The sequence below is a fragment of the Procambarus clarkii genome, chromosome 40 (genome assembly GCF_040958095.1).
Source record: "Procambarus clarkii isolate CNS0578487 chromosome 40, FALCON_Pclarkii_2.0, whole genome shotgun sequence".
NCBI classification, from domain to species: Eukaryota; Metazoa; Arthropoda; class Malacostraca; order Decapoda; family Cambaridae; genus Procambarus; species Procambarus clarkii.
In genome coordinates, this window is record NC_091189.1 from 23,572,886 (window position 1) to 23,586,107 (window position 13,222).

General features: G+C 46.4%; 1 protein-coding gene across 6 annotated transcripts in view; it reads left to right on the forward strand.

The window, feature by feature from the left end:
• Positions 1 to 13,222, forward strand: part of LOC123757979 (inversin) — a 195,027-nt gene that overhangs the window by 67,117 nt on the left and 114,688 nt on the right. For all 6 annotated transcript variants that reach the window (XM_069338860.1, XM_045742048.2, XM_069338859.1 and 3 more), the window contains one exon: positions 8,510 to 8,676. In XM_069338860.1, the coding sequence (XP_069194961.1) occupies positions 8,510 to 8,676 (167 nt within the window). The remainder of the gene's footprint in view (positions 1 to 8,509; positions 8,677 to 13,222) is intronic.

The window sequence follows — 13,222 nt, forward strand, 5'->3', positions numbered from 1 at the left end:
TAACTGGAACTGATGGATAATGCAATAATAGAGAGATGTAAGCACCTGTCCGACGCACAAAGAAGAAGAATAGTAATAAGAAGTGTCCACAAAGTGGATATACAGCTGGTGCCTTTATAGCAGTCGTGAGCGATACATAATAACACAAATAATAATGAGTAAGTATGTTACTATGCTCTATTTTGTTATATATCATATAAATACATTGCCCAATGTTATTATCAGTTACTTTCAACAATGTCCAAAAATATTTTATGGGGGGAGCCCCATCAGCTCCCCGGAGCTATCCAGGCTGAATGGACATGTATAACTTTCTGGCATCAGTCAAAGTGCTTGGAGTTCTTGCCTACCGGGGACCACAAGCCAGAACCTGGCTCCCTCAGAGAGGCATGAGGAGCAATGGCCTATAGAAACCCCCCCTGTAGTTGGGAGCATTCTATATCTGCCATCGACCGGGACAGTCACCCATAAAGGTAGGCGCCCCAAAACAAACCCCCTATTCTGGTTAAAATATTGCTACCAAAAGCCGAACTAGTGAACAAAACTCCCCAAACAAAATTATCAAACTATCATAATGTCATCACGTCACCGCACTGCCGTCTGCGCCTCCCTTCCCCCCCTCGCCATTGGGGGAGGGAGAGCCCCATACCATCCGCGCCGGCGATCCAATTGGCAGTTCTTGGCTGATGTGATTACTGGCCTGTCGAGTGCCTTTGGCTCTGGTTTTGTTTCAGTTCTGTGCCTGGTGGTGTGGGCTATCTCTACCAGTGGGGTGTGAGCCAGGAGTGAGATTCCACGGTACTCGGGCTGCATGCGCCTAGGGCTCTCTTTCCTAGGTGCCATGTAAGTACTATCCTTGGGGCCACCTTCCACAAGTCACCTTGGGTTTTAGCTCCGCTGTGTTCTTTATTGCTTGGTACTGGGCTGCCCTTGGAGTCAGCTGGGGTTTTGTTGCCCTTGTTTGTCTCTGGGTAGGAGGTAGTTTTTGTCACTGGTAGGAGCGCGGGGTGCTGCACAGCTAGTTTTCACCTATAACAGCGGCCGGCTCTGTTCCGCCTAGGTACGTTGTCCTCTTACGGGGTTTTTCTTTTGTATTTGCCTGGTGGGGGGTTCTGCCTTTGTGGTCCCCCTTGGCTGTTCTAGGGGTTTTTCTATATATGTTTTCTGTTTGGTGGTGCTCCCCACATGGCCCCTGTGAGTGGACATGTCCCGGGGGGGTTCAGCTTTTAGAAGTTTGTTTGGTAGACTTGGGCGCCGATTCACCGTACCCTGCCTGGGCTTCCCTTAGCATGTTACCAAGGCCCTGGGAAACTCCGCGGGGGCTCTGTGGTCCGATGGATGTGATCCCTTCATCCCCACCTCGCGTCTTGCGAGTTTGAAGGTTGCTCTGCCCCCTTGTCTCAGGGTGACAATCACCTGTTTTGCCTCCACCTTGCTGCCTGTTGGGTCATTGAATTTTTGACCTGGTGTTGTGCGACAGGTGTTGTCAGTACGTGCTCTCGTTCACCCGGGCCACTGGTCATGATAAGCGGGTGCAGGCGGCTGCGGCATTGCATGCTAGGTTTAGGTTGCTACAACGCTCTTGGTTGCTGCCCAGGATGCCCCGAAGACTGCCCTGTTTTGGTTGTTGGTGTCCGGACTTGGGAGTGGGAGTCGCTTCAGCTCTGGTTGCTTCTGTTCCTCCTAGTCCTAACCCCTTCTGTTGTGCTTACTTCCTCCCCTTGCTTCCAGCTAAGAGCCGTAGGCGTGTTTTGGGGTTGGAGCAGGGTCTGGTTGGGTTGAGACTCGGGTGGTCTCGGGGGTTTTCCTCTTCCAGGGTGGTGGCGGAGGCATTCAAGCCTGTTCCTCCAGCCTCACTGTATGGGTCTGACCAGTGGGCTCCCTTCCTTAGAGTTTTGCACGGCTGCCCTGACTTTTCCTTGTGAGGCTGGGGCTTTGGGGGTACGGCTCGGCCCCGGGTCCTGCCGTTGAGGTTCCCGGGGTTGGGGAGGGGTTGCCTGGGGGGGAGGCCTCGGCCCCATTTTGCTCCGCTTGGGTCTTTGTATCTTCGGTATGGGCCTTGCAGTTCCTCAGAGTTGGGTTTTTCCTTCCCCCCTCTGTGTTCATGTTGGTTTCGGGTCTACCCCCTCCCTGGGTTCGGTTCCGTGTCCCTTCAGGTCCGTTGTTCCCTCATTCCTGGGGGTGTGTTTCACCCACTTTTTTTACCCCTTTTCGTGCTTACGTCGCGATACTGATCCCTTTGAATCAGGGTTCCCCTGCATGTCTCTTAATCAGGGGGTGTCTTTTTGTCCATATGTTCCTCCTGGCATTTGTGCTTTCTTGTCGTGGTTCTTGTTGGTTTGCCAACCTCTTCATACCTTTCAGTATTTTTGGAACGTCTGTTGACTTCCGGTGAGGTTTTTGTAACACTTAAATATAGTAGTACTTCATACTGGTTGCACTTGGTAACTCTTTATAAAAATTTATAAAGGCCTTGAGGATATTCGTCACTGAAATTCTGGTAATTTCGATAATATGTAATAGAAATTTAAATATAGTGTTCCACGGATGATTACAACCGGAACCTATGGTAACTTTCCAAGGAAATGCTATACAGAGAGCTTATTAAATTAACTAATCACTGCCACCATTCTGCCTTGTCCATTAGCTATCTCAAGCAATGAGGCAAGAAACATTGCTTGACTTGGAGAGTCCTCTTTCTTTAACTGTTATTTGTTACGGGTCGGTTGTTAGCAAAACTATACACCGCGGATGAGAGGATCCAACAATTGACACAGACGGAAAGTTTAACATGAGTTTATTGAGAACAAAATATGAAATTCACCAAAGATAAGCCCTACTCTACACTGGCAATTTGTGATGTAATTCAGACATGGAACAATACCATCAGAGATCACACTTTACCTTAAGACCTTTGTCTCTCCATCTAGTGGATTCACTGTCTCTCTTCCTGGTTGTGTGATGTTCTTCACAGACCCACTCTGGACCCTGGTATCCGACACTCTCTCTCTCTCTCTTCTATCATATAGAGGTATATATACAACCGGATCCGTGGGGGGGGGCGGCGTGTTGCACTGTTGTGGGAAAGTCTGGTGTGGACCTGTTCCCAGCTGATTCAGCCTACATGGGAAAAAGTGTTTTGCACACATAAATAGTTCATCAGCACATCAAGGCATCAGCTTCCCCTGATGTGCAAAAAAGCACTCAAGATGTACCATTAAGTTGTTTGCCAAGACTATCAGGATTATTCATAAACAGGAACAAGCTGACTAGGGTGGAGCCAGAAAATATTTCAATTAACTCTAGCTGAATCTGAGGTCACAGGCTGACCTTACCAGGACGTTCCCGTGGTGAGTCATGGGTGTACTTTCTCTGGGCGTTACATTTTCCCTCTGTTCGTTTTTTGGACATGTTGGTCCTCTTCCGTCTTCCTTGTCTTCTTTCGCTTCTGTTTCGCCTTATTTTGTTTTCACATTGTCTCTCCTTCCTGTTTCGGCATTCCTCGTATTCGTTACGTACGCCTTGCTAGTGTATGTACGATGTGTATGTACGATTTGTATATGTCCGACTGGTGTACGAGCCGCTCTGCCCGGTAGACGGGTGGTGCAGTTCATACCTTGTGCGCTCTGGCCTGGGTGTTCGTTTTGTTTCTGGGTGGTGTTCCGCGTTGTTTATTGGGGTTTTTCTATGGCTTTTCGCTCATCTCTCTTCAATCATATCCCTCTAGATGCTAGGGGTGTTCTGGATTTTATATATGGGGACGTCACTTCGTTCTTTTCCCTACTTGAGGAGTTTGGAGTTTCCCTACGTTTGGAGTTATATATTTAGGCTGTCTAAATTTGGGCCAATTTTATTTTTACAGTAAACTACTATACTGAAAACCTATATTCTAAATATATGAAAATGAAGATCATATACTATTCTGAGAGCATAATAACGCCAAATGAACAGTTGGTGATATTTTATATTTTTTGCAGCTGATTTAAAAATCGAAAGTTTTCAATATTCAATTTTATAATTATTTTATATTTTCAGGTTTTTCAAGCTACACTGGTATCATTTAGACAAAGTTGGAGATTTGCCTAGTAGATTATGCACAAAATATTTGAAAGAGTTTCAGAAAATTTAAAAAACTGAGCTCAATGTCACACATCGTATGACGTTTTGCGCAGTTTAAGGGTTAAATATGCCAAAACTCGAAAACAGAAGGAAAAGAGGTGATATGATCACTATGTACAAAATAGTAACAGGAATTGATAAAATTGATAGGGAAGATTTCCTGAGACCTGGAACTTAAAGAACAAGAAGTCATACATTTAAACTAACTAAACACAGATGCCAAAGAAATATAAGAAAATTCACTTTGGCAAACAGTGGTAGATGGTTGGAACAAGTTAGGTAATTACCTAAGTGTAATTACCTAAGTGTAGTTACAGGATGAGAGCTACGCTCGTGGTGTCCCGTCTTCCCAGCACTCTTTGTCAAAACTAATAAGTACCTAATTTCATCCTCATAACACAAAGAAATCACAATAGTGTGATGCATCAAATGAACAAATCCACAAGGGCCGTGATGATGGTTCGAGCCTATGTCCGAGAGGATCCCAGACGCTGCCTTAACCGACTGAGCTACGACATGGCTTAAAAAGGAATATCGAGGGATCGAACCTGGGACGTTTCGGTGCACTCAGTAACTGTGAGTAGGTGGTTAACAGGTTTCTGAGGTGAGGTGAGGTTAACAGGTGAGAAGGTGGTGGAGGCCATGACCGTCAGTAGTTTCAAAGCGTTATATGACAAAGAGTGCTGAGATGACGGGACACCACGAGCGTAGCTCTCATCCTGTAACTACACTTAGGTAATTACCACTGTCTGCAAAGCTCTCACCACCTTCCTGGCTATCCACACCTTCAGTTCTGTGGCTGATGTGTGACCTGGCAGTCATGCGACTCTGGCTCCAGACTTGTTCCAGTACTGTACAGCTACATAGTAACAAAGGAGACATAAAAAAAAAAGAAAAAATGGTAGTCAGCTTTTCGTACAGAGGGACATAAGAAATATTGCCATTGGGCAATGTATTTATATGATACAGAGCACCACTTGGTTTCCGAACCCCATGGGGACGAGACCCGTCGGTTATTGTGTAAGTTCGTAAACGAGAAATGGAGGAAAATGGAGAGATTTTTTTTTAAATTAACAAAAAATTCTAAGGAAAAAAATCGACAGATTCATAGCATAAATGCAACAAATGAAATAAAGTTCATTGTGTAATTGCATTCACTCACCCCCACCCTTCCCTCCCTCCCTCACTGCTTCTATCTCTCACTGCCTCTCCCCCCTCACTGCCTCTCCCCCCTTACTGCCTCTCCCCCCTTACTGCCTCTCCCCCCCTCACTGCCTTTCCCCCTCACTGCCTCTTCCCCTCACTGTCTCTCCCCCTCACTGCCTCTTCCCCTCACTGCCTCTGCCCCTCAATGCCTGCCATCCCTCCCTCACTGCCTTCCTCATAACATGAGAACAGCAGGCTATGAAGGAGGGGGAGCTACTAATGGGGTCGGGAACTACCGACGGGGTCGAGGCTGTGTAGAGGCGGACATGTCTGTCAGCGCCTGCTCACAGATGCCAACTGTGCATAATTCATAAATAAAACTATATTTGTTTAATTAATAAATATTAATCATTAACATGTTATATGATTTCCTAATGTATATTATTATATGAAAATTAACATTTTGGCATAAATATTTTACAACTAAGATTTAAATTTGTAATACAATATGACTGAGAAGTTTGGCAACCCCCCATCGCCTGGTCAGCAAATCCTTCCTTACTGCCACCCTCACCACTCCACTAACAGAGGGGGGGGGGGATAATTAGTGAGAGAGGAGAAATAGTGGGAGAGGGGGAGAATTAGTGAGAAAGGGAGGGAGGGGAAGGTAGGGAGAGATGCTAGGAGGAAAGTAGTGAGGGAATCTCTGCCTGCCTGCCTCTCTGCCTGCCTGCCTCTCTGCCTGCCTGCCTGCCTCTTTACCTCTCTGCCTGCCTCTCTACCTCTCTGCCTGCCTGCCTGCCTCTCTGCCTGCCTGCCTCTCTGCCTGCCTGCCTACCTGCCTGCCTGCTTGCCTGCCTTTCCCTCCCTCCCTAATTCTCCCATCCCCCCCTCACTACTTTCTTCCTACCTACCTCTCCCTCCCTTTCTCACTAATTCTCCCTCTCTCTCTAATTTTCCCCCTCTCTCTCATACTGCTCCCACCTAAGCTCCCCCATCCATCCACTCACCAGTCAGCAATCACTGACGCAATGCGTGCATTTGGAGCCGACATGGTGCACAGATGTTTCTTGATTGTGCAGATATGTAAAACAAAATCACAGAATGAATTCTCCAGCCTCATGACAAATCAAAATAACAGGAATACAGTAATAGGCTGTGAATCTGTGAAATCACAGGGTAGAAGGCACTCTAGAGTAGTGGCGCCCAACACGGTCAGTGGGCAAACTGGACCATCTCCCACCCATCACCATGGGCTGGCGCGACGCTTGGCGGACCGCTTCCTACTCGAACTTTGTTCGTGTAGCATGACTCCCCAACCCCAATCGGGAAACTGGAAGTTTCGGATAACTAAAGTTCGGAAACCAAGTGGTGCTCTGTATACAATATAATAAAATACAGCATAATTTTTTATTTTTATTTTCTACTACAGACGTGGCCACACATTTACAATGCTAACCAGCATATATACATTTTCTTCTGTCCTCCATGGACAGGGTTAGAGATCTGTTAAACATATAGTTCAGGGATTTATTGAATAATCAACCACAGAAGGTGATTTTGAAAAAAATCCATAATTTTTTATGGTGAAAAATTCCATATACAGCAAAATAACATAGTAACTCATTATTATGTGTGAAATCTGGCCCTCCAGGTAGCACCAGCTACATATCCACTTTGTAGAACCTCCTTACTACTACTCTACTATTCTTCTTTGTGTGTCGAACAGGTGCTTGCATCTCTTTATCCCTGATTTCCAATAAATAGGTGTTATCATTATTAGCAGTACTGGTTGCTACCCATCTCGCATGCATTTATTCTTTAAAAATTCGTAAAAAATCCATTTCTTAACATATTGGAATGAAAATTTAACGACACTGATGCCAAATAACGGGAGATTTGTTTAAAAATTTTCACTGTATTTCTTATTTGGAAAAATACTCCTCAGTTACCAGGCCCCTGAAGTTAGGTCTTGTATTTATGTTGCAGTTAAAAAGTTTCTGGTGTGTCCAAATTCAATAATACAAAAGTCAACTTTCTGGTTGTTCATCAATGCATGTTGGTACTTTTGACCAAATAGTTACTATAAGTGCAGTACAGTGGAACCTAGACTTAAGAATGCCCCTACTTACGAATTTTTTGAGTTACGACCCCAGTTTCGTTGGAAAATTTGACTCGACCTACAACCTTTGCTTCGACTTGCTACTTTGTTGATTCGCGTATGGGTCGATGGAGCACGTGGTTCCTGGTTGCACGGGTGACCCCACTTCAGTTTATCAGACCACCCTCTTCGTGATGATCGCGCTTGAATTCTTTGTAAAGAATTTAATTGTTTTTGTGTTTTTTGTTTTTCGAGCATAAAAGTAATCATTATACTGTATATCATGAGATGGGTCCCCAAGAAAGTCTGTGGTAAGGTTCAACCTAAGAAAACACATGTGAGGATGACCATAGAGGAAAACAATAGTTTCCAAAAAACATTTTGAAACAATTTTCCAATTGTTTTCCATACAATTGGAAAAAAATTCTCTCATTCATAGTGAGACAATGTGATGTCTTCCTACAGACAAGTGTTAAACATAGGGAAAACAAGTCTATGGAAAGGTTCTTATTGAAAAAACAAGCAGTGAGCCAAACCAGGTCCTAATGGTATGCAGGCAAAACGTAGGAGAGAGAATATCCCAGGGAAGTCATCACTTTCTGATGTTATAATGGAAGGGGACTCCCCTTCCAAACAGTAACACCTCTTCTCTTCTCATCCTCACCGTCTTCTGTACGCCAACAAGAGTCATCAATAAAGTTAAGCTATACTTGTATATACTATAGTACAAAATGTGTGTGTGTATTCTGTATAAAATGTATTTTGAAGTTAATATTTTTGGGAGTGTGGAATGGGTTAATTAAATTTACATTATTTTCTTATGGGAAAATTTGTTTCGAGTTAGGAATTTTTGAGTTACGACCCATCTCTGGGAACGGATTAAATTCGTAAATGGAGGTACCACTGTACGTTCATTTTAGGAACATGGGCTGCATCACAGCAATAACACCAGGTAAATCCTTAGTTGCCTGGCTTGTTGAGCACACTTAGGTAATTACCATGTGCAGTATTAATTTCAACACCAATATTATTACACCCCTTGTATACATTTCATTACTCATTGTCTTGAAGTATGACAGCCTTGGCATGCCTGTTCTGTTTGGTTATGATTCAGATTTAACCACAGTGTTTAACAAATTCCAGATGCAAGTATAAACCTCGAAGCTCGTGACCGGTGGGGACGGGTTGCTCTCGTGTATGCGGTAATGGGTAACCACCAAGAAGCTGTGGAAGCACTTCTCCGAGCTGGAGCTAGACCTGATGCTACCGATTCTCATAATCGTACTCCACTACATTTTGCTGCTTATAAAGTAAGAACTGAATTGCCTTGAATTATGAACCATAACTGCAATTTTTTTACCAGCATACTGTATATGTCTATTTTAATGAAGTTATTGGGAAACAGCAGTTCACATATGTTTGAAAAGTTGGAGGTACAGCACCATGCAATACTTTATAAACAAGAGGACTTAAGTAAAGAGTGTGCAAGAATCCTACATGAGAGAACACCTACTCCTTTTGTTATAAGTTCTTGGGTATAATACATTTATTAAACTTGTGTAAACTCAACTGTAACTAATAAATAGAAGAACCCAAAGCTAAAGTATAATTATTCAATGTATTCAGGAATAGAATCGAAGTTAATTAATTGTGTAGAGAAATTTTTTTATCTCAAGGGAGCCCCTACGGCTCCTTGGAGCATATCGGGCTAATGTATGTTATATTAGACCGGGGCATTAGCTATGGAGTTCAGACCTACCAGGGACCATGAGCCAGAACCTGGGCCCCTTCAGAGAGGTTTCAGGGAGCAATGGCCCTGGAAAACCCCCCTGTGGTTGGGGGTTTTCCTTATCTGCCATTGACTGGGTTTAGGCACCCAGAAAGGTAAGCATAACAAAACAAACATGGTAAGAAACTAACAACAAAAACCGAAGAAATAGGTAGACCTCCCTACAATCCCAAGGAAACAAACAAACATAACACACTACTGCTGCGCTGCTCGTCCGCACAGCCCTCTCCTCCACAAGAGGGGGATGTGGGGGGCCCCGGACCTCACTGCACCGGCTGCATAGCACTCCAGTTAAGCTAATGTCAACCGGGACAGACGCTTCTCTGGCCTCAGTTTCTTAGGCGGTGTTTGCCTTCATGGCGCTCACTACCATGTTTTGTGTTCTGCAGTGGCCAGGTGTTCCTCATCAGTACCGGGGACTACATTTGCTTAGGGGCTTCCTTCCTTAAGCGCCCCGTGAGTACTGACCCTGCATGACAGGGTTATCTTCCCTAGGGTGTTTGGGAACCATTCCCGTAGAAGTTCTTGCTGCTCGGCATTTGCCTCGCCCTTGGGGCTAGCTGGGGCATGGAGCCCTTGTTTGGCCTTGGGTAGGGTCTAGTATTGTGCTGGTTAGGGCGTCAAGGTGTTGCGTGACCTGCTACCTACGCGGTGGCCAGTTCCTGTTGTCTCTGGGGACAGTGTACTTTTGCGGGGTTTTTCTTTTGTTTTTATTTTCATTTGCCTGGTGGGGGTCTGCCTAGTTGCCTGGTGGGGGTCTGCCTAGTGTGGCTATAGTTCCACTGGTAGTGTTTGGTGCCCCTCTGCTAGGCCCCCGTGATTGTACACGTCGCAGGGGTTTTCAGTGTTGTCCTCTACCCCTTGTTATTTTTGGGTTTCTTAACCGGTTAGCAACACCTTGCCTGGGCTTCCCGTAGTTATTACCCCTACGGGCCCTGGAAACCAGTCGGGACTCGGTGGACCATTGAATGTGTCTTCCAGGTTCCAACCCATCTTGTGCTGGTTCGTTTGTTGCTGTATTCTTGTCTCAGGGTGACAGTCGCCTCTTTTACCTCCGTCATGTTGCCTGTTGGGTCACTGACACCTTGACCCGGAGTCTTGGGAGAGATATTCTCTGCTTGTTCTCCAGTACTCTCCTGATGTTATTACTGTTCAGAGTACAGGCGGCATCCATGTTGCAAGTTAGGTTTGGTTGCTGCAGCACGCTAGGTTGGTTTCCCACTCGGATGCCACTGGGGCCTCCTCGTTTTGGTTAGGTGCTGTTCGCCCCTTTCCCTCCCTGTTCCCGGCTCCAGACTGTCTGCGGGTTTCGGGGTCGGGGCGTGGTTTAGTTGGGGCCGAGACTCGGGCGGTTTCGGGGGCTGCCCCATTCGGGTTGGGGACGGAAGTTTTTCAAGCCTGTTCTTCCTGCCAAGGCTTTTGGGTCTTACCCGCGCCCCTTTCTTGCTGCCTTTCCCATGGACTCTAACTTTTCTTTAAGGGCGGAGGGCTTGGAGGATGGCTCTGCCCCGGGGTCTCTGTTGTGGGTTCCGAGGCTGTGGGGGATGCCTGCTAGCAGTTCTGGGGCGGTTTGCCCCTGCCTGGGTTTTCTGCTTTTGGGCGTAGTTTTTCGCCCATCCAGTCTGCTTGCTTCCCACTTTTGCTGGGGTGTTTTCGTATCTTTTGCGTCGGTCACAGCCCTCTGTTTTGGTGGCCATTTTCTTCTGCCGGTTTCCCGGAGTGGCCACCAGGGCGGCGTTACGGTTTGTTTACATGCGCCGGGCTGTGCGAGCGAGCGTCTTGGGTGAGTTTTTTCACCTTTTTCAGGGGTTTTATTCTCCTGTTGTCGTTTCTTTGCTCTTCTGGTGTTTTCTGCCCGTTTTCTGTTCCTCTGGGAACGTTTGAGTGTTGATTTTACACCGGGTTTTCCGTTTTGTCTGTTTTGGGTCTGGGCCCTAGGGTTTGGGCTCAGTGTCCCTGTCTGTTATGCTTGCTCCCACACCTTGTCCCTTGGTTTTCGGTCTGTTTTGACTGTTTCCCTGTGGGTTCTGTCTGGGGGCTGTGCTTTGCCTTTCTGTGGTGTATCTCCGCCGGCAAATGTGGTGATTTGGGCTCCCCCTGGTTCGATTTCGGGTTCCTTTGGGTTCTTTGGTTTCGTTCCGGAGGTTTCTTCCTCTTGGGCCCCCTTTGTGGGTTCAGGGGGCTTTTGTTTCCTCGTGTGTGACCCAGTTCTTCCCTCTGAGGTTCTGGGGTCTTACTAGCTTGCAGACTGATCGTTTTGGGTCTTGGGACGTGTTGTGGTCATGCAGGGACTTCGGGGTTTTGTTGTCGAGGTGGGCCTTTTGATGCAGTTTTGTGCCTTCTTCGCCTGGCCGGCGTGGTTCTCTCTGCCCACTGGTCAGCGGCTTGTAATTTTCTTTTCACGTGTAATTACCTAAGTTTTTTTTTATTACCTAAGTGTAGTTACAGGATGAGAGCTATGCTCATGGTGTCCCGTCTTCCCAGCACTCTTTGTCATATAACGCTTTGAAACTACTGACGGTCTTGGCCTCCACCACCTTCTCCCCTAACTTGTTCCAACCGTCTACCACTCTGTTTGCGAAAGTGAATTTTCTTATATTTCTTCGGCATCTGTGTTTAGCTAGTTTATATCTATGACCTCTTGTTCTTAAAGTTCCAGGTCTCAGGAAATCTTCCCTATCGATTTTATCAATTCCTGTTACTATTTTGTATGTAGTGATCATATCACCTCTTTTTCTTCTGTCTTCTAGTTTTGGCATATTTAATGCCTCTAACCTCTTCTCGTAGCTCTTGCCCTTCAGTTCTGGGAGCCACTTAGTAGCATGTCTTTGCACCTTTTCCAGTTTGTTGATGTGCTGCTTAAGATATGGGCACCACACAACCGCTGCATATTCTAGCTTTGGCCTAACAAAAGTCGTAAACAATTTCTTTAGTATATCGCCATCCATGTATTTAAAAGCAATTCTGAAGTTAGAAAGCGTGGCATAGGCTCCTCGCACAATATTCTTTATGTGGTCCTCAGGTGATAGTTTTCTATCTAGAACCACCCCTAGATCTCTTTATCAGAATTCTTTAAAGATTTCTCACCTAATATATAGGTTGTGTGGGGTCTATGTGGGGTCTACGTGTATATGTGTATACGCGCATGTATACACTGTGTGTGTGCACATGTGTATGTGCATACACACGTGTGTGTCATACACCTTGTGTGTGCGTGTATTTATATATGTATGTGTATATGTGTACGTATACTTTTCTTCGGAAGGGGCTCTGTTCCTTTCGCTGTTGACGGGGCGCTGTATGAGCAGCTTGCTCTGTTGACTCTCGCATGGTCCCTCAGTTAGTAGGCGTTTTTGGTTGTCTTCCAGCCTTTGGTGGCGGCGGTGGACAACTTCTTCCCCGTTGGGGGGTTCAGGGCTGGCGGGGATGGCTTCTTTCCCTGTGCTTCGTCATGTCATCTTAGTGGGTGCGTTGGACGTGGTCGATCCGCCCCATCCTTCTGGGGTTCCTGTCTGCTCTATGCAGACACGGACCTGGCGAATCTGCGGTTCTTCTGGACTTCTTCAGTCTGCGCCCTGGATTCTATGCCCTCATCGAAGGACTGTTGTCTCCTGTCTGGCTTCTGTTGGGGCCTGGTGCCTGGATGGTGGCCCTGGACCTCCAGGTCAATTCTTGGCACGTTCCTCTCCAGTTTTCCGGGACTGGCACAGTTGGTGGTGGGGCTTCAGGCTTGCCGCTTTTGTTGCCTTCCCTAGTTTGTACTTGGCACTTGGTGTATTTACGCATCTTTACCGAATCTTGGTGCCCTGTCTGAGTCTGCTTGGGATTCAGTGTCTGGCCTACCTCAACGACTGGCTGGTGTGGGCTCCCAGTCAGTCTGCTTGTCTGCTCGCCAGGGGCGTGGTTCTCTCCAGATTGCCGGGTTTGGTTTCCTGGTGATCTGGAGGCCGTTCCATCTGTTTCCGTCCTGGGTTCGGACCTGGCTGGGTCTTGTTTAGGGCTCTTGGGCCGCTCCTTGTCTTTCCCTCCAGAAGTGTTGCTGCGGCTGTGGTCCCACCTTTGGCTGT